The 18,918-nt window shown below is 40.1% G+C and overlaps 1 protein-coding gene and 1 long non-coding RNA gene across 2 annotated transcripts; one reads left to right on the top strand and one right to left on the bottom strand.

Annotated features, from left to right (window-relative positions):
• Window positions 1-36: 36 nt before the first annotated feature.
• On the bottom strand, window positions 37-16,139 carry LOC145903510 (E3 ubiquitin-protein ligase MIB1-like). Its single transcript, XM_082991595.1, has 29 exons — window positions 15,970-16,139; window positions 15,688-15,829; window positions 15,437-15,608; window positions 15,206-15,335; window positions 14,675-14,846; window positions 14,395-14,528; window positions 14,251-14,327; window positions 14,065-14,161; window positions 13,900-13,989; window positions 13,753-13,819; window positions 13,574-13,639; window positions 13,345-13,478; window positions 13,151-13,258; window positions 13,011-13,089; window positions 12,805-12,923; window positions 12,354-12,505; window positions 6,030-6,162; window positions 5,755-5,841; window positions 5,293-5,427; window positions 3,775-3,950; window positions 3,057-3,170; window positions 2,518-2,646; window positions 2,192-2,327; window positions 2,004-2,129; window positions 1,861-1,939; window positions 1,680-1,792; window positions 1,125-1,340; window positions 653-832; window positions 37-510 (listed from the first exon to the last, which is right to left on the bottom strand). Exons 1-28 carry the CDS (start codon window positions 16,084-16,086, stop codon window positions 692-694), a joined length of 3,441 nt encoding a protein of 1,146 aa, XP_082847721.1. The 5' UTR covers window positions 16,087-16,139; the 3' UTR covers window positions 37-510; window positions 653-691.
• Window positions 10,506-12,220, top strand: LOC145903512 (uncharacterized). Its single transcript, XR_014402654.1, has 5 exons — window positions 10,506-10,604; window positions 10,926-10,994; window positions 11,112-11,204; window positions 11,773-11,889; window positions 11,950-12,220. It is a non-coding gene; the product is annotated as an uncharacterized LOC145903512 (long non-coding RNA).
• Window positions 16,140-18,918: the final 2,779 nt, after the last annotated feature.

Raw genomic sequence — 18,918 nt, 5'->3', positions numbered from 1 at the left:
AATTTGTCCCCACGATTTGTGCACAGCTTAGCGTATTGTTTATTGGACGCTTCAAAGTTGAAAACACGTTTTACTATAAAAAAAGACGGGCGGCTTCGATACACCAAGCAGAAGTAGCAGTGCAAGGAAATAAAAGAAATGCGAAAACATATGTCAGTAACGTCTGACTGCTACGTGCCTCGACGGAGATACTGGCAGTGATGGTTGCGTAACGGAAATTGCACCAGCAAGATGGGAAATTAAAACGTTTGCGGTTACAACGACAGTAAAAGTTATTTTTTTTGTCAAACGCAAACTTGTGTGATGGCAACAAGCTAAAATGGTGCTTCGGAAAAGCATCAGGAGAAAAGTTTTTAACAAATAAAATTTGTACAGAAAACACAAAAAAGAAGAAATTTTGATATGGACGGGTGCATGTTACAAACAGAATACTGAATATTTTTAACAGTTTCTAGCGTTCTGTGCAACAGTGCTTCGCGACACGCAGTGCTTCGTATGGCAAAAGTCGTTCTGCAAGAGAATATTGATATTCACATTCAAAAAAACGAGTTAATCCAGATGGTGTTTTAAGTTTTGAAAACTACCTAATATTTTCGAAGCCATGTCATTTATATGCAGAAAGGTGGAAAACTTACACCGATACCAGCCATACCTTTTTGCAAGATAAAGGAAATCCAAGTTATTTTCCACTTTAGTAGAGAAGAATTCGTTTTTCGACAGGTTTTCTGCAAATCGGACACTCGGTCATCCGATCTCCGCACAACTGGCACGTCCCATGACCGCAAAGGAATATCATGTTTTTTATGCGGTCCATACACACTGGACACATAACCTTGAAAACAATATGATAGTCGAACTATAGGTTCTATTGGTTAAACGCATTTTGTAATGCTAACAGTGCCTCTCTCTCTCTCTCTCTCTTCCATCGTAATACATGACAAAACTGTTGATATTAAAATTTGAAGCGCGCCAATGGCTCGTTTAACGCAATCTGGTTTGTTACAATCGACCACGGAAGTCAGTTAGAGCTTACAGAACTATAAAGTATATGCCATAATAGAAAACGCGACAGTTACAGTACAAAAAAAACAATGTTAAATTTAAAATGCAAAACCATATATTACTTGCTCCTTGATGTCCTGCAGTTGCTGCTGCAACTTTCGCACTTCAGCCTCGCTGTTCCGGCTGTCCTTGGAAAGGTGGTTGGCCATATTGTGTCGCCTACTGTTGTTGTTCTGATATGATGTTCCCGACGTGGTTGAAGTCGAAGGAGTGGCGTTGTTGTCCACTCTGCACTCGTCGTCTGGTGTTAGCGCGTTTTGCATCATTTCCGAGAGCTGCTGTAACGCCGAAATTTTGTATTTTAAATGCACATTATGACGTAGACACGTGGTGGAAGCAAGCGCAGTTTCGGTTGAGGTTTTGAAGGACGGTAAATTATCGAGTGCCAAAAAATTGGAGAATAGATTTTTAGACGTCATCAGGCGTTAATGAAAACAGCACGCATCCGTATGACACGTGTCACAGAACTCCTTCGTTATGTCCCAAAGTGTTTATTTTTGGGCATATTCTGTACATTGCATTGTGTCTGTCTACACAAGCGAAATTTTGTAAAGGTTTTTGTGATGGAAAAACATATTGACTTTACTCGACTCTACCTGTAAAAATTTATTATTTACCTGCGTTCCACTGCGCTGGGGGCGCCCCCTTGACGTGCAACAAGCCTCAAATGTTATTTTCGCTTCAATCACCTCCCTACACTGAACACATTTCTTCATGAGACTTCCACATTCTGCATGACGTCACAAAAAATTGTTAGTTATTGTAGTTCATTTTTGGCCGAAGTAAAAGAAAACCCACCTTCGCATGCACATATGTGTCCGCAAGGTTTAAATACCACAGTCGACGGTTTGTCTGAACACACAACACATTCTTCCACCTGCAAACAAAAACTTAGTACAAATCTTGTCGCCTCACCACAGGTTAATCATCAGCTGCCTTACTTTCTGTCGCCCGGTCACGGTCTCTTTGCACAGCAAACATTTCTTCAAGCGCGCACTGCAGGTAAAGCACGCCACCGCGTGGCAGCAAGGCGAGAGAAGCGTGTCGCGTGTTGAGTCGGAACATATCTGTGGGTATAAAGGTCCAGGTTCGTATTGTTGAATTAGCATTGTGGATAGAATGGACTCACCATGCATTCCTCGCAATCGTTCCGGCAGTTGTTAGCACGCTGTTGTTCACGGGGCGACGACGACGAAGTTGGTGGTGACGAAGTCGGGGATACCCCGTGGTTCACGTTTTTTACGTTGTTCATTTGGGGCGGCGAGCTGTTAGGGGGGCAAGTTTAAAATATTTTGCGTTCACGTGTTGTAAAATACCCAGCAGTAACAAAAAAGGCCTTGCAACGTAATGGCAATTAGTCTTACACTGCGATGTTGACTAGGGCAGTCGTCTTAACTCCTACCCGCCGCTAACTCCCAACGTTAAGATCACCAAGTGCTGACAAAAACCAATCACCTGGTGAAATTGCCGAGAATGTTGTCAGAGTGAAGGTCGTTGACGGCCGATCCGCTAGAATGTAGGTTGGACGTTGCATTGTTTTCTGGGGCTGTCGTTGTGGAAGGCGTGTTGTTAAACGAATTGCTGCTAAAATGAAACATACATAGACACATTAGCATGGAAACACATTTTACCACCGTCTTGTTACTCTTTGGAGAAATTATTTAATTGTTGCAAAGACCATTAGGTTCGCTGACATAGCAGCCAAGCTGGCGTATAGCTACTTTCCCCCCCCCAAAAAAAATGGATTACTTTTGTGTTATGGTCAAAAATTTATTTTCTCATAATTGTAATTCATGTCCAGGCCTTGTCATGGTGTTTGCTTATTCTTTTCATTGTTGGTGAAAGCTTTCATACAAACAAGCAAAACGTCAGAACACGGCGTACATTTGTGTATTTTTTTTTATTTTTATGCAACTATTTCGGCCCTTGTTGTGCGCGAAATAAACGCAATGCCTTACTGGTGGTATACTAGGGAGCTTTAAAAATCGGTTTACCTTCCTGGTTTTGCCTCGTCTCCATGCAGGGAAGATGATGTGGAGAAAGTTGATGGTCGGGATCTACTGGAGGAAGAGGGAGAGGATGGACTGTTCGTGTTCTTGGGATGAATTCTGAAACAAAGATGCAAATGCTTGGGTGAAATTACACATTTATTGGTTACTCAACAACATGAAAATATTAGGCAAACGAATAGTGGAGAATATTCTGAATATAAGTTTGTGGAAAGTAACACAGTTGATTCTTGGGCGGTGATAACACAGAGATAAAGCAGACTATGAGTAAAACTTATGTTTGATGTTAACATTTGTTGAGATTCAAATAGAATTGCTGGGTCAAGTGTGTCGCATATAATTGGTCTTTTTTCTAAACAACCTGGCTCAAGATTAAAAGCTGTTCATCTTATCACCTAATGAAAAACCATCTTTCAGATCCCACTCAAAAAGAATTGAATCAATTGAAACAGATTACTTCAGAACATTTTCATGCATGTAATGTGTAATACTTAGGTTAATATAGAAAACGCAATGTAGTTCCCAACCTTAGGTTTTATGGAAGCATATTTACTTGAAAATCAAGTTACGTAAAAATTCAACCATTTAACCCTAGTTTTAACAGGGCAATTTATTGCCAAAAAGACCTATTGGTTTGTAATACTGATTCCATCAGTGTAGTATCGACTTTAGCCAAAAAAAACATGCATTTCGATGTTCTTACGATTCATTGCTGGCCTTTACCAGTGCCTTGCACAGGTTAGGGTCGGGACACAAATCAAGCGGGTTATGAGAGTCCTTGTTTTTCATGTTTAAATCCGCTCCATTTGCTGCGAGGAATTGCGCAATCGATGCACTGCTGTGGCGGTCGGCGCCCTGGCAACCAATTCCCATGAGCACCTAAAACAATTGAAGTTTAATTAATATGCGGAGATATGCTGCACAAGGCTGTGGTGTAGTTTGCGTGCGGAGTACAATTTGTTAAAGCGCGTCAAAACAAAGTTAGCACACAACAACTAATACATACAATTTGTTTAGTATAAATGTTAGGGGCAATTATGGCAAGGTGTTTAACGAACAACACCACAAAGCGTTTGTTACATGTTTTAATAGCAAATATCAGTACGTTGTATTATTCCAGATCAACAACAAGCTATTTACACGAACAAGTTTCTCGAGGCAACCAACACAAGGCAAGCCACTTTTCATAGTGTTGTGCATGTAAAGTCCACATACGATATATATATATATATATATACCTCATCAGCTACGACACGAACTGAGGTGTAGACCTCATGTAAAACTGCAAGATGATATGAGAAAAACCCAAAAGTCATTGCTGGACTGTTCTGAACTTCCAGCTGTGCCTGATTTGACATTTTAATTTTATGCGAACCCCCTTTTCAGCACAACAACTGACTACTGAAGCTCAATTCGCTGGTCTAAGTCGCTTTTAGATGCTGACTTCAACGTTTCATTGTGTCACAAATATGCATTCAGTAATTTTGCATGCGACTGAGCGCTGTTGTTGCAGAACAGCATTGATTATTATTATCGATTGGTGTGACGACACAAGGGCCAAGACACAGGGCGTCATTATGAGTAAGAACAAAATTCTTTGAATTATGAATGAAGGTCGCCGCTGCCATCTGCCTACAAGTGGCAGTTTGTACGAACATCACCACAAATAGCAAAGTCTCGAAAAAGCTTTGGATGAGCAGGTTACAAACAACAGTGTGTTCCCCTTTGGTTCGTTTTCGGTTGCACGCAACAAATGTTGGCGAATGCATGCTCACCACCAGCCTGGCTATTTAGCGGGATGGATCGCAACCAGTCACCAAGCTGCACTAATGAGACTTAGTAGTTGAAACAGTTACCCTGTTTGCAGCTCACTTAGGCAACAGACAACTATATATTATGGTAGCAATTTGCCTCAGATATACATGCTAACAATGATAGACACGATGGGTCGAATTTGCCTCAAATTTAGGAGTAATTAGAGGCAAATTCGACCCATCGTGATTATCATTGTAAGCATGTTTTGAATTACTGTACTTGCTTTATTCTATACGAGAGTTTTATGAATGCCCTGGAACATATTCTTTTACTAACAGCGCGGCTGGTTGAGAGAAATCTTGTCTGAATACCCGAATGTACAACGACGCTCAATATTTCTGCAGTCCGTAGCAAACTGACGTCAAAATATGCCCCACCTTGTTTATTTGCTTGGTAAAGAGCTTACCTTGTCAATGGTAACGTCTTGTTTATCTTGCAAGGTACGCAACTGCCACAACGTGTGATGACGTAACGCTTCGTGCAGTGGACTGTCCCCATCCTTGTCGGCCAGGTTTACACACGCTCCTTCACGTACGAGTAACTAAACAAGCAAGTCACAGTTATGTATTTCGTTGCCCGTTTTAAACATTTCTATTTCCAGCCATGGTACACAAAAAAAGTTCCCTTTTTAAACTGCTCCTTTTAGTGTATTGACTCTCATTGCGACGGTCTGATGATTGTATGACAATAGTTTCGCGCTCTTCGCTTTATCAGATGTGACTTTTTTAACTGACCTAACAGTCACCGTTTCTGTGCATGACGGGAACCAAAACTTTTAGAACTCGTCTACGTCAGGAGTATTTTTGTTTAGTGTAACTTTTCCAGTTTGAAGTTGCGTGGTTTATGTAAGTGATACATGTGGACATACCCGCACAATCTGCGTGTGTTGCCTTTCCACAGCAAGATGGAGCGGAGTTTGCTGGTTCACATTCTGTATGTCCAAGTTGGCATGACCCTGTAAAAAGCAACCTGATGCGTAATGTCCAGTAGGGAATTTACCTAAAAACCTAACAGAATTACAAATGAATTAAACTGAAAATATATGATAGAATAGCGATACACCATAAGTAAAACCGATCACGTAAATTCAAAAACATACAAGATAGTTGTTTTATTGTGACATATTGCAAAAATATTGCGTACCACTTTAACGAGAAGTTCGGCAACTTCGAGATGGTTGTTTAGCGCCGCCAAGTGGAGGGCGGTGTAACCGTCATCCTTTTTTTCATCCACGATCCATGGTCGGGTAAGTTTGTTGAGTAAGGTCGACATCGCGCTGCAATGTGAACGTCACACAATAAACACAGGATCAGTGGGGGAAAAAGCTACCCAGCTACAAATACCAGCTGAAATTGGACGCTATTTCCTTTTGTAACAAAACTAGCAAGAGTTTTCACGTGTATTATTGTGTATGTTTCATGTGAGCGGTACTTTTTCAGCTGCGGCGTTTGTGTGGTATGCAATCGCCTTGAAAAGGCACGCTTTTGTTACTGGTGCCATTTCAGACCAAACACTTTGACGAAGTTTAAACGACCCCTTTTTATTTCACCCCTTGTACCAAACTTAACAATCGTATCAAACACTTGCATTAAGTTCAAGTCAAGTTCAACAGCAAGGATTTGTTTGAACGTAAACATTAGTGAAGCGGTTTTATCCACGCCCACCATTATGCAATCGACTCGTGACCCCAATATTCGATTCCACAACATATATACTACTAACAAGATTTAGCTGCGTTTAGCCCCAGGGCTCAGCACAGACGGGAGCGACCTCGAGCTTGGTTTGTACGAGTGTACGCCTTCTGTGCAGTATGTTTAGGCGTTGCATGTGTGCGAAATAATTAGTCGAAACCTGTTGGTAAAGTTTGCAGCGCCCTCAAAGGGGAATTGGAAGACGAATAAACCGTGCATGTGATTATGGGAAGAATTATAATGAAGTTAGCCAGCTTAACGGGATGCTTAGTAGAAGGGTAATTGGAACCGAAATGGAGATCATTCAATTAGTGATAATTTCATTTGTGGGTAATTGTGCAGGAAATGAGAGATAAGCCGGGTTTATAAATAGGGAAAACAGGGATTTACAGGAATTTTGGAAAAAACATGCAGGAATACGAATGCATGGCATAAGACAGAGGAATAGGAATCAGGTAGGAGATGTAAAGAGAGGCAATAAGAAAACGCGGATATGCGGCAAGGACTAAAGTGCATTCCAGTGCTTGCGGGACGAGGTAATGAGAAATTCGTCAAATCGGGGGAGAATGCGCGAAACATCGAACGTCACGTGACAAGGAGAGTTCCGCCTTAACCCGAAAATGAAAACAACGGGTCGATGAAATTGGGCGTACTTTCCGAATTTAGCTGCTGGGGAAACAGTTTAAGGCTCAAATGACAACGTGCCAGTTTATTTAACCTCGTTTGCAAGTCTTTATTCGGCCTGTTTACGCCCAGATCTCGCGTATATCATAGTTTGCATACTTGCGTAGTGCAAAGTATCGCCAGCGGGCGTCTGTGCGACGGGATCGCGCGTCTGGGCTGCGGTGAGGCGCATGCAAGAAAATAGACACCTGAAATTGATTTTCAGAGGGCCTTTAGAGTACGCAATTACACAACCAGCTCGGTTGGGTGGAACAACACCTTTGTATATATGCATATAAACAATCTGAAATATCATTTTGCCGCGAGTTGGCGTTCATGCTCGAATCTAAACGAGCACTGGTATCTTAAAAATCAGTGGCATTTTCGAAGCAAAGATAGCAGCGAACGTGATAGGTGTTGACCCAGATATGATGCGGGTGTGGCAAGTTTCTAAAAAGGTGACTTTGCATTGTTCTACTTACAAGGTTTACACGTACAAGGTTAACAAGCAGGTGGTGTCCACCGAGTTCTATGTATTTTAACATAATGTTAAGATTTTTATTCACAAACGCTTTGTAATTGATTCTAAGAATCATTCGACATTCTGTTTTAATTCCTGTGACGATTTCCACCTCCTATGACCACATACTGCCTCTATACGTTTCCATGTCTTAATCACAAACACACAATAACATATAGTTGTACAATAATGCGACTAATATGTGATTTAAATGGCATCTAATTGTATGTGCACAAATAAAGAAGTGATTATAAGCAGGATGATTGTGAAGGATAAGCATAGAGCCCGGCTAAGAGGAAAATTGTGGCGCGTTTATTACCACTCACAAGCAATTGCAATCGCATACCAAGCGTTCCCTTGAGGAGATTAGGGAACGTTTCACAATGAAGCAAAACGCCCATCTCATATGAGCGGTGGGTGTGCTGTTGGCATGTATCGCGATAAAATAGCACCAGATGTAAAAACATTGAAACTGTCCTAACCCGTGTTAGAATAAATAGTCGAAATTGTCTCAACGAATTTGCATCCCGACGTTTAGGTCATTGCTCTAACCATTGTGCAGTATAATTAACAACTGAAACGTCTGCGGGAAAGTATCGTTGGGACTTTCTTAAATGCAGGATTTTTTAGCCTTTGCCTTACTTCTACGTTCGGACGTTATTGGCCACTCACAAACACGTGGCTGTATAAAAACTGGGGCCGAAATGGCGAACGTGACCTGCCATCGTAAACGCAGTTTTGACAGAAAGAAGACGTCTTGGCTGGCGAGAATACACGCTTATCAATCGGCAACACTCGAATAAGACACTTTGGTCTTGACGGAATTACCGATAAGTTGGGCACGCTGGCGGTTGGTTCCCTTGAAAACGCGCGTCGATGACATCCAGGCCCAGTTGTCATGCGAAGATTATAGATGCTTGTCCTAAACGATCGCCGGGCGTTTTGCTAATTGCATTTCCAGGCTTAAAAACACGAGAAAATTTGTCCGCTTATCGCTTGTCCTAATGGGCTGGAATCGAGCGCGGAAAACGTTCCCACAATTTGATATTCAGATAAGACAAGTCCACTTCATTGTGGGGGTCATAAACGGACAACAGGGCGGTTGACGGGTCGTGTGAAAATATGTATATACCTCGTCAAGGGCCTTAAACCCTTCTGTCATCGGTTTGGCTTAACGGCAAAAAACACATGCAACAGGAGCGGCCCATGCAGGGGGTGCCGTAATCGCTACGCCTTGTCGTCACCGCCTTATTTTAGCTCGGCATCGAACAGCTGAGCGTCACATGTGCACGCGCCGGGCGACCCGACCTTGCCTTCCTAACTTAGGAGCGAGCGGGCCGGAGTTAGCTGGCTACGCACGGGATGGCGCGCATCATGCAGCTGCTGCGTGTAACCCGTCGCGGGCCGCGCTAAGTGACAAATCGCCAGTTGCTACATTCTCGGCCCCGGGAATGCAAGAAATAGTGGCGAGGGCGTTGATAAGCGGCGAAGTGACGATGGCGCCTCGCGACAGGCGGGTTGCTGTTCGCACTTACGCGGACCCCGCTATATAACCGGGCACGGAGAGCGACTGAGACACATCTCAACCGGTCCTCGAGGAATAGCAGCTTCGAGTGGTTGGATAGCGACGCAGGGACAGTTATAGATAGCGCCGGCCTCAAGCAGATGACGCTAATTGTGGCGAGATACTCCCAGAAGACAGACCACGCGTTCTTGATTCGCCATTAGAAAATCCTCTTTGTTTCCAGACAGGCTAAGAAACAGAATCCCCGTTGCCGGTTGATTCTACGTGGACCCCGCAGCAACCGTCTTCGTATACGAGAACGTATAGCAATGCAGCATTAACACAAAAAGCTTTTTTGAGTTGGTCTACGCAGTTACAGGCAAACTTCCGCGACAGAGCGCGAGCAATCAATGGCGTCCGCCATTAGGCAGGCAGAGAGAAGTAATCGCTAAACAATATTTATGTTATGTCGCGCCGAATAAGCCTATTACTCACGAGCTATATCCGATATAACGCACAAAAGCTCAATCATGGTGTATTCGGAACGCAACACTGCAACGAACCGGCCTATGTGGCTCCCTGTCACCGTTCAGAGTGTGTAGCATGGCATGGGCGGGAGAAGTTGTGCGCTTATAGTTGCTGGTTCGAAGTGGCCGTAAAAGTTGTGGCTTGAAAAGCCTGAATGATGTTATTCAACGGCCGCGGCGGGGCGGGGCGAGCCATCATTTTCTGTGCACAAGTCGAGGCCAGGCGAAATGAAATATTTAGCTAAAGAAAGCGCCGTGTCGGTTTTTCGGATACCAGGACACTGTGAAAACCGCAGATCGCAACGTCGATAAGAGGCGCCCATGAATGTCGGCCACATAATCTGCAGCGAGTTTCAATCAGCTGTTCCAAGTTTCGCTTCATACTCGCAGCCGAAAAACAGAACTTAAAGGAGTCGAAAGTGGTTTATGACAGTGAGTTTTTCATCAACGAACCAATGCCGCAACGGTTTACCTACTTCCTTACATGCACATAGTTAACTGGCTAACGCACGGGCAACGGCCAATACGTTGCGAAGAGCCGCGCTATGGAATGTAAAGAAGTATGTAGCAAGGCGCGGAACTTTCGTCTATTCTCTAAGGGTGAAAATGGTTGAAAAAGGCGCGTTGAGTTTGGACTTTGCGAAAGTTGGTTAAATTGGAACCAAATCGTTGCGAAAACCACATTGATTTGGTCCCCTTCAACCAGCTGTTGCTCAGTGCCTCTTACTTCTTCAACGCCGTTGTACCTGTCAAAATTCATAGCCTTCGTAAATGGTCATAACATGTTCCACTTGATGTCAGTTTGTTGCTAAGGTGCTGTTTGTGTGGCAATTCTTTTTCTTCCTTTCTTCGAAATGCCTGTTTTTTCTCCTTTCTTGTTTCTTACTGGTGTTTTTCAGACACCACTTTACTATCAACATCTTTCTGTTTTCTTCTACTGGACAATCGAAAAAAACCCAGCAACAACTTTCCTAATTCTGTCGTTTCTTTAAAATTATGTTTTCTGATTCATAACTTGTCTATCCCTTTCTCTGTATCTAACTCTATTTTCCCTTCTTCCTTCCTGCTCAGTGTGATATAGATGTTATTGTATCATTGCACCTTATTTGAATAACAGTGTGTTTTACTTTACAGTTCCACCTGGCACTTTTCAGCCTTCTTAATTTCTTTACTCCTTCTATTCCCATATTTTCTCCTTTTAAGGTCAGTTTCAATTCAATCTTGTGTAAACGTGACTAACTTTTGCTGTATATATTTACTGTACAACTTAGGAGTGGTCAACAATTAAAAACATCTTCAATTGCTTGTTCTTTCATGCAGACTTTCTTCTCCTGTTAAACTCTGTCTTGCTTCCTTCTTCTTCTTCCTCACATTCTTCGGTGTGCATAAACTTTATCCCAATTTCCCTTCCAGGTGGGCGCAATGATATGGTTTAACTGATATCAAACTAATGTTAAGTTTCAAAACATTCAGTTAATTTGTTTATTTAAACTGTTGCTCACACATATATTGTGTTCTTATCCTATCTTTTAGCTTTAATATGCTTTTTCTTCTATCAAATCTCTTTCTACATTTTTTTTCATTTTTCTTTTCTCCGTTCTTTTTCTATTTTATTCCTTTCTGACTCTTTCTTCTGTTTCTGTTGTTGGGTCATTTTCTTTTTAGTGTATTCTTTTCTTCCCCTTTCTTCTCCTGTAAGAATTATTCTCTTTTCTATCTTTATGTCTTGTCACACATGATAAAGTTACATCTCTACTGTTCATGAAACAGTCTAGCACAATAAAAAACTTAGATTCCACTATTATGAGCTGAATATTGTTTGTGTGTGGAACATTGATGCATATTGTTGTTTGGCATGAACATTTGAGCTGGGTGATCCCTGTCCATACTGTGATGCATTGCTACAAACTATTTTTGAGTACATTTGACTGACTGCGATTACATGGCTGCAACTAATATTTTACTCAACGTTTGACAAAAGCCTGAAATGTATCATGTTTTAACAACTTCAAATCACAAAAGAAACTGCCCATATTTGGAAGCCCCATCTCTGAAGGTGATCAGTTACATCAGATCAGCTTGGGATTTCAAGCAAAAGGTATGCAGCCACAATGGAGTTTTGAATAAATTAGTCTCTAATTAGTTTGTGCTGTTTCAGAATACAAAAAAATCTACATGTTGAGAAGGAACCTGGAGACCAATCAACTCAGGAAGAACAAAATTGTCACCAAATGATTTTTGGCTTAGGATGTTGTAAAATATGAATGCAAAAAATGATGTATTTCATGTTGCATTTTGTGGCGTCCAAATTTGTTTTGCTACGCAAAAACTTGTTGTATTATAAATAAAACTCATGCTGAAGGATTTTTTAATGGTGTTTGCAACTGTGGAACAGTTCATTTTGTGCAAAAATACATTAATACACAGTGTTCGGTGTCTGCAGATTCTAGTACAATTTTTCTTAAGTTTAAAAGGTGATGTCAAAGTTACACTGTCAGCTACAGTCAAAAGAACTAGACAACAGAAATAAACTGGCCACATAAAAAACACAGTTGGCATTACCTTGGGTTTCCTCTCAATGACGCATGATGGAGAACGTTGAAGCCATTGTTGTTAGTGACAGTCACATCTGCATGAGCGTCAAGCAAAAATGTCAGCATGTCATCCCGCTTTTTCAAGATGGCATCATGTAGTGGTGTGTCACCTTCAGCATCCTAGGCTCACAAAACAGATGGACTAGTTGTTATTGGATTTGCTGCCATGACTGCCCTGTTAAGAATGGCTAAAATACTAGGACAAATGTTTCACACTGCTTGATTATTAGCAAAAGCAGTACCTAACAAACAAAATTTATATTTATAATGTTTTCAATTTTTATGAAACTTCACAACAGAATTATGTTATTTGTATGCATTAAACTGACAAATATTAACATGAGATTTAAAAATCAGGGTAAAATATCCAAGTTACTTTCCTAAAAACCTTTCAAAAATCCCAAACCACAAAAATGTACCTGCAAACTTGTATGACAACCTAGTTCCAATAGCGTTTGTACAACCCAGACATGACCACGTATTACAGCAATGTGAAGGGCAGTCTGTCGCCTTTTGTTTCTTGCATTCGCATCACATCCTGTCATACACATGTGACATGAATATACAAAATATATCTTTATATAGATGATATATGCACAGTGGTGAGTGAAAAATGATGTGCTACCTTCACGTACAAGCAGTTCAACAACGCCTGCCTCATCCACCAGTGCAGAATGGTGTATTGCGCGGTTTCCATCTTTGTCCTGTATAATGGAGTACTCAATATGATATGTCACTGTAGGTGAAATTAAATCAAACAAATACCTCTATTTCCAAATCTGCATCATGTCTGATCAGACAGGCCACAATATCTTGGTGGCCATTTAAGCAAGCAGCCTGGAGAGCTGTGTGGCCAGCAAACTGACAGTTAACCTACACAACATTATGTGCAACGATACAACTTGTGAAAACCTGCACAAAGTATGAATGCTTTCCACCCAAGAGCAGTAATTTCTTACATTGGCATCTGATCGCTGTAGAATCTCCTCACATTTTTGCACATCACCAGATCCAGCAGCTTTTACCAATTCTTCATTGATATCACCAGACACCTGGGTCTCGAAAAGCTTCTTCAGGAGTTGTGATAGTTGTTCTGTAAGTGTTAAATTAATGTAGTTTCAACAGGTTTAAGGATGCACACATCTCCATTTATGTTTTCATAAACTTTTTCATAAAAGCATTAACTACCTCCTGATCTTGCCTGACCCTGATCCACCTTGCTTAAGAGCAGAGGATTGAATATCCATGAAGTACCTGAAAATAAATTTATTTAATCAACAGTTTTACCTTATTATGCAATCGTATTGAAGACAACAAAAACTCAGACCCATCATACATATCGATGTAAATAAAAACATTGATCTTACCTGAAACTTCTACCTTTATGTCACTGTCCCTGTACACCTGTTGCACTCTGCCAATTTTTCCCAATGTCTGAACAAATAAAGTTGAAGCATAAAATGTCCATTGTTCTGACACAAGTAAATCTTGTATTACATGAAAGCTTAACTTACAGGTAGCATTGCTTCTGACCACTCTCCATGGCCACGCTGCAGTGTTTTCACGTGGTCCACATGTGAAGATATTTGCACCAGGTCACCAACCTACCAAACACCACATGTTTTGTTTATGAAAGTCAGGCCAGGCAAAATACACAGGACTAATTCATTAAAAGTCACCTCAAACTTTGGCTCATTTGGTGAGTTTGCTGAACTTCTTCCTGGTGCTGGATCCACATTACTCACTTTGGTCAATACTGCTGGGTTAAACGTCCATCTGAGAAAAGTTTAAGAATTGTATATTCATGTGACTGCACAATACCAACTGCATGACATTTAAGTGATACTAATTTGCATTTAACTCACCTGTTGCCACTACTGTAAGACACAACTATGTCATGATCTTCGTCAATTCCACATACAGTGCCAGTAGTCCCAAGTGTCTAAAAATAAGTTTTGATATAATTTGTGATAGAAACGAACCAACTAGGCAAATGCGCTTCAGCCTACTTCAAACATTCCCTCAGTCCATCCACCATGTCCATGTTGAAGGGATTGAACTATCTCAAGATCCAAATCAATGTTGACATGATCATTTAACTGAAATTCGGTTGTGGGTATGCTTCTTTGACCATTCAGTTGGCCTAAATGCAAAAAAAAAACAATACTAACATAACATTATATTTTCCAAATATGTTAGCAACACAAACAGTCCCATGAGGAAAAGAGAAACCATGAAAAATCCAACAATTTGTCCAGATGAAAATTCGTTTGTACAGAAATTGCTTACCTAGGTAAGGCAGATGCTCCCTATAGAATGGTGGACCTTTTGCATCTGTGACAACTTTGAGGTCCATCATCCCCTCATAACCTACTCTGTACAAATTCTTTGCACCTACATCCCACAAAACATAAGCAGCACTTCTGAGATTTTGGGACGTCCAATCCTGAACTTTTGTTACCTGTATAATGGAAAAATTAATATTAAAGGACAGTGGTCCAAAACCACTGAGATCCGGTAATGGCCAACAAAGCACTTGCTTTCAAAACTGCACAGAAACAATAAATTATTCAAATAAATTCTGTTACATTGATCAGAAGAGTTACCTAATTTTAGAGCTCACGCTTTAATTTGTTGTAAATTTAGCTGCAATGAACATTGTCATAATTTGGTGTTTACAAACATTAAAATGGCGAAAACATGTGGCAACCGAGCTATGTTTGTTATGCATATTGTTATGTGATTTACAAAATATATTATATCTAAATCTTACTGCAGGTACATGCATAACAAACATGCAACATTGCATGCATTACTTACTTTTCCCTTCCTGCCATTCCCACCATCTTGGTCTTCCCATTGCCAGTCAACACCTCTTACAACTCGAGCACCTGGAAATATTCCTCTTGCACTGATTTTTTTACTCTTCCTGCGTGATTCCATTAGCACTCTGCTCAAAGAAATAACAGTTATGCGGGCATAAAAACACACAGTTAAGGCAATTTTATATCAAATTTCGCTTAACATTGAAAACTAAAAGCAAGAAATCACCTTTCACCATCAGGTGTAACAATGCGATAAAATCGATGTCTTAAGTGGTGTTTGTCACCATGGTAACATGCAGAGCAAAGATCATAATTGTGACATTCCGCACATTTCCAACGAATTCCAAAAATTGGTTGCAGTCGACAGGTGTCACACATCGATCCATTATGCTTTACTCCTGTATTGCAAGTTACAAAACCTGCTTTACCACTGCAAGAAATGAAGCAACATTCCATCAACATCAATAGTTCCAATACCTGATGCTGCACTGTCAAGGACTCTCAAGTCATACTGTCCACTGCAACGATAATTGGCTGCTGTACCATTATCCCAAACAATCACCACTTCTTCACTGCTTTCAAAACATCGAACAGTGCCAACATGACCCTCTCCACCATCCTACACAGATAATAATTATTTATTTAACTAATTATAGTTTTTTTAGCTAACATCAGCTATGATGCATGCATGTACCGGTGTACATAGTACAAGGTACTCGTTTTTATGTTGTTATTGTCTGAAAGATTAGTTTGGTTTACCTGGCGTCCCCATTTCCAGTCTGGACCTCTTACAACTCTTGAACCTACACCTTCATAAATGCTATTTGTGCTGCTTCTAGGTGTAGTTTGAATGTTGGTGGGCCCATTTGACACCATTATTAATTTTCTTCATACAGCAAGTTGCTGATACTCTTAACTCATTACTTCATATAACCTAGCGTAAGTGCAAAGTATTGACATTGGTTGGTCATACACTCATAAATTTATAAATACGTTTACAGTGGTATCCTCTACAATTACTTTCTAAGAGTTTGTTTACTGCAAGCATGATTCAGCAGACATATAACTTCCAATAAAAGCAACATACAATGAAGCACTGCCTTTCCATTTTGGTTAAAACAACAATTTACCCATATGGATCCAGCTTTCCAGCCATTGCCGTTTCATAACAGTATTTCACAACAAAACCAGCTAAACGAAACTTTTACCTCATACATGTTTTGTCGAAGTTAATTTTCAAGAAAAAACCCTTGCAAGCAAATTGTCACTATTTTTTTTAGCAATATTCTGTTTTCTAAGAGAAAATTGTTTATTTTTGCAACTAAACAACATAGCATATTTTGCATTTTGCAGTCTGAATAAAGTATTTTCGCACCAGCTACGTTGCACAACCTTGTGCTTAAAGAGCACGACAATGCTTATAGAACAACGCCTACTGTGACTTCTCAATTCTGTTATCCTCTAAAAAAAACTTTTTTGCATGCTTAAAGACGTTTTTTTTTGCCGTCAGTTTCCATTCACAAGTTGATCCGTTCTCGACAAAAGTGTATGGCGTGTTCGCGTTGTTTCTGCTTGCTTCTGGCGGGAGAATTGCATAAAATTAAGCATAAATTATGTATGCACGCCATATAAATGCCATGAGTTATTTTATTACTCGTTTCGTCGTTTGTCGTATTTTTTTCACATTTATTGAAAGGTAAACATGAATCCGACCTATTACAATCATTTTATGGTCCGTCCACTTTAACGGATCAGGTGATTCTCCGTGAGGAAATCATCTTTACATGGGTGCCTGACTCGATAACCTTTATGGTTTTATCGGTGCCCATGCCATTTCATTTCCTTGTATATTGTTCGTCGTGTAGTTGCTTTTCTCGCAAAAATAAACATGATTAATTAATTCAATACACTTTAGTCAAGAACGGATGTTATTCAAAATAGTCCTCTAGCTCCACCCCACGGATGTTATTTGAAATAGTCCTCTAGCTCCACCGCACGGATGTTATTTGAAATAGTCCTCTAGCTCCACCCCACGGATGTTATTTGAAATGGACTTCTAGCTCCACCCTACGGATGTTATTTGAAATAGTCCTCTAGCTCCACCCCACGGATGTTATTATAAATAGTCCTATATAATGAGAAATATCTATAGGTTACTGCACAAAGTTCATGGCCTTGTTATTAGACCACCATGTTCTAATGCAAACCAAGCAGAAACAAGTCCTGTAAAAACAACAGGTATTATTTTACAGTTTTGCTTTAAAAAACTGCTGTATTTATTAAGGTTGGGTTTTATGTTTTACTTAGGTGAGCTACCCAAACTTACACTTTGCCAATATAGACCCAAAGTTGCAGAGAAATTGGTGTAGCCTGCCAAGAGCTGAAATTGCAAAAAAAAATTGCAAAGCAACAATATTTTACACTAATTTTGGGGATTTTAAGATTTATGAAATTAACTGATGCTCGCATCAAATGTATACATCCTATTCCTGTGCTATTGAACCTTTAGATTAAAAAGGTCTTGGGCTGGTTATGTACATTTCCTAAGAAAAACTGCATTCAAAGGACATTTTTGCTGTTGGCATTTTTATGCAATAAACAAATGTTTTTTGATTATATCATGACATTTTGTTGGGATCTGTCTGCAGCTTGTACAATTCTGTGGGGATATTGTATTGGTGTGATTGTATTTTTTGTGCTTGGTAAACTGGATCATTTTCTTTTTGTATCAATTGAATTGATTCAATTCCTTCTTTAGCTGGAAGTTTTGTGAATAAACAAACAAGTCTGTAGTTGTTTTATTGCTTTCTTTTAATAGCTAGGGAAATATTATAAATTTATATCACAACTTTCAAGATGAGAAAAATCTGTTAGAAAATGGAAGATTTTGAGAATATGTAAAACAATATATATATACTGAGTATAAATAGACTGGCCCATATTGCTATTAACACTGTCATGTTAAATATATATGTATATATATATATAGAGAGAGAGAGAGAGAGAGAGAGAGAAAGACAAATAGATACAGCAGTAGTAACTTGGTGTTTAGCATGCTACCTTGCAGATATATAATAACAGTTTAAATTCTTTACATACAATGCTGTGGTTATGGAAGTCATGGTTTTAAAAGGATTCTTGTTTCTTCAATACTATCCGCGTGGTGGAGCCAGAGGACTATTTTAAATAACATCCGTGCGGTGGAGCTAGAGGACTATTTTAAATAACATCCGTGCGGTGGAGCTAGAGAACTATTTTAAATAATAACCGTGGGGTGGAGCTAGAGGACTATTTTAAATAACATCCGTGGGGTGGAGCTAGAGGACTATTTCAAATAACATCCGTGCGGTGGAGCTAGAGGACTATTCCAAATAACATCCGTGCGGTGGAGCTAGAGGACTATTTCAAATAATATCCGTGGGGTAGAGCTAGAGGACTATTTCAAATAACATCCGTGTGGTGGAGCTAGAGGATTATTTAAAAAAACATCCGTGGGATGGAGCTAAAGGACTATTTTGAATAACATCCGTGGGCTGAGTAAATGAACAGAAAGCGATCTTGTGGCACCAGATTTGAAAACAATATTAATTCTCGGTTTGGTAGTAGATATTTTTTCCTTTTTTTTGCAAATTAAAAAAGTAGTTTATGTGGAAAAAAATATTCGTTTTCTCAACGATTTGAATTTTTTATGCTTTGCCCTCATGCGGT

Source organism: Ascidia mentula, chromosome 5, assembly GCF_947561715.1.
Source record: "Ascidia mentula chromosome 5, kaAscMent1.1, whole genome shotgun sequence".
NCBI lineage: Eukaryota > Metazoa > Chordata > Ascidiacea > Phlebobranchia > Ascidiidae > Ascidia > Ascidia mentula.
Note: the sequence above shows the minus strand (reverse complement) of the source record. Positions and strands in the feature narration are given on the sequence as shown.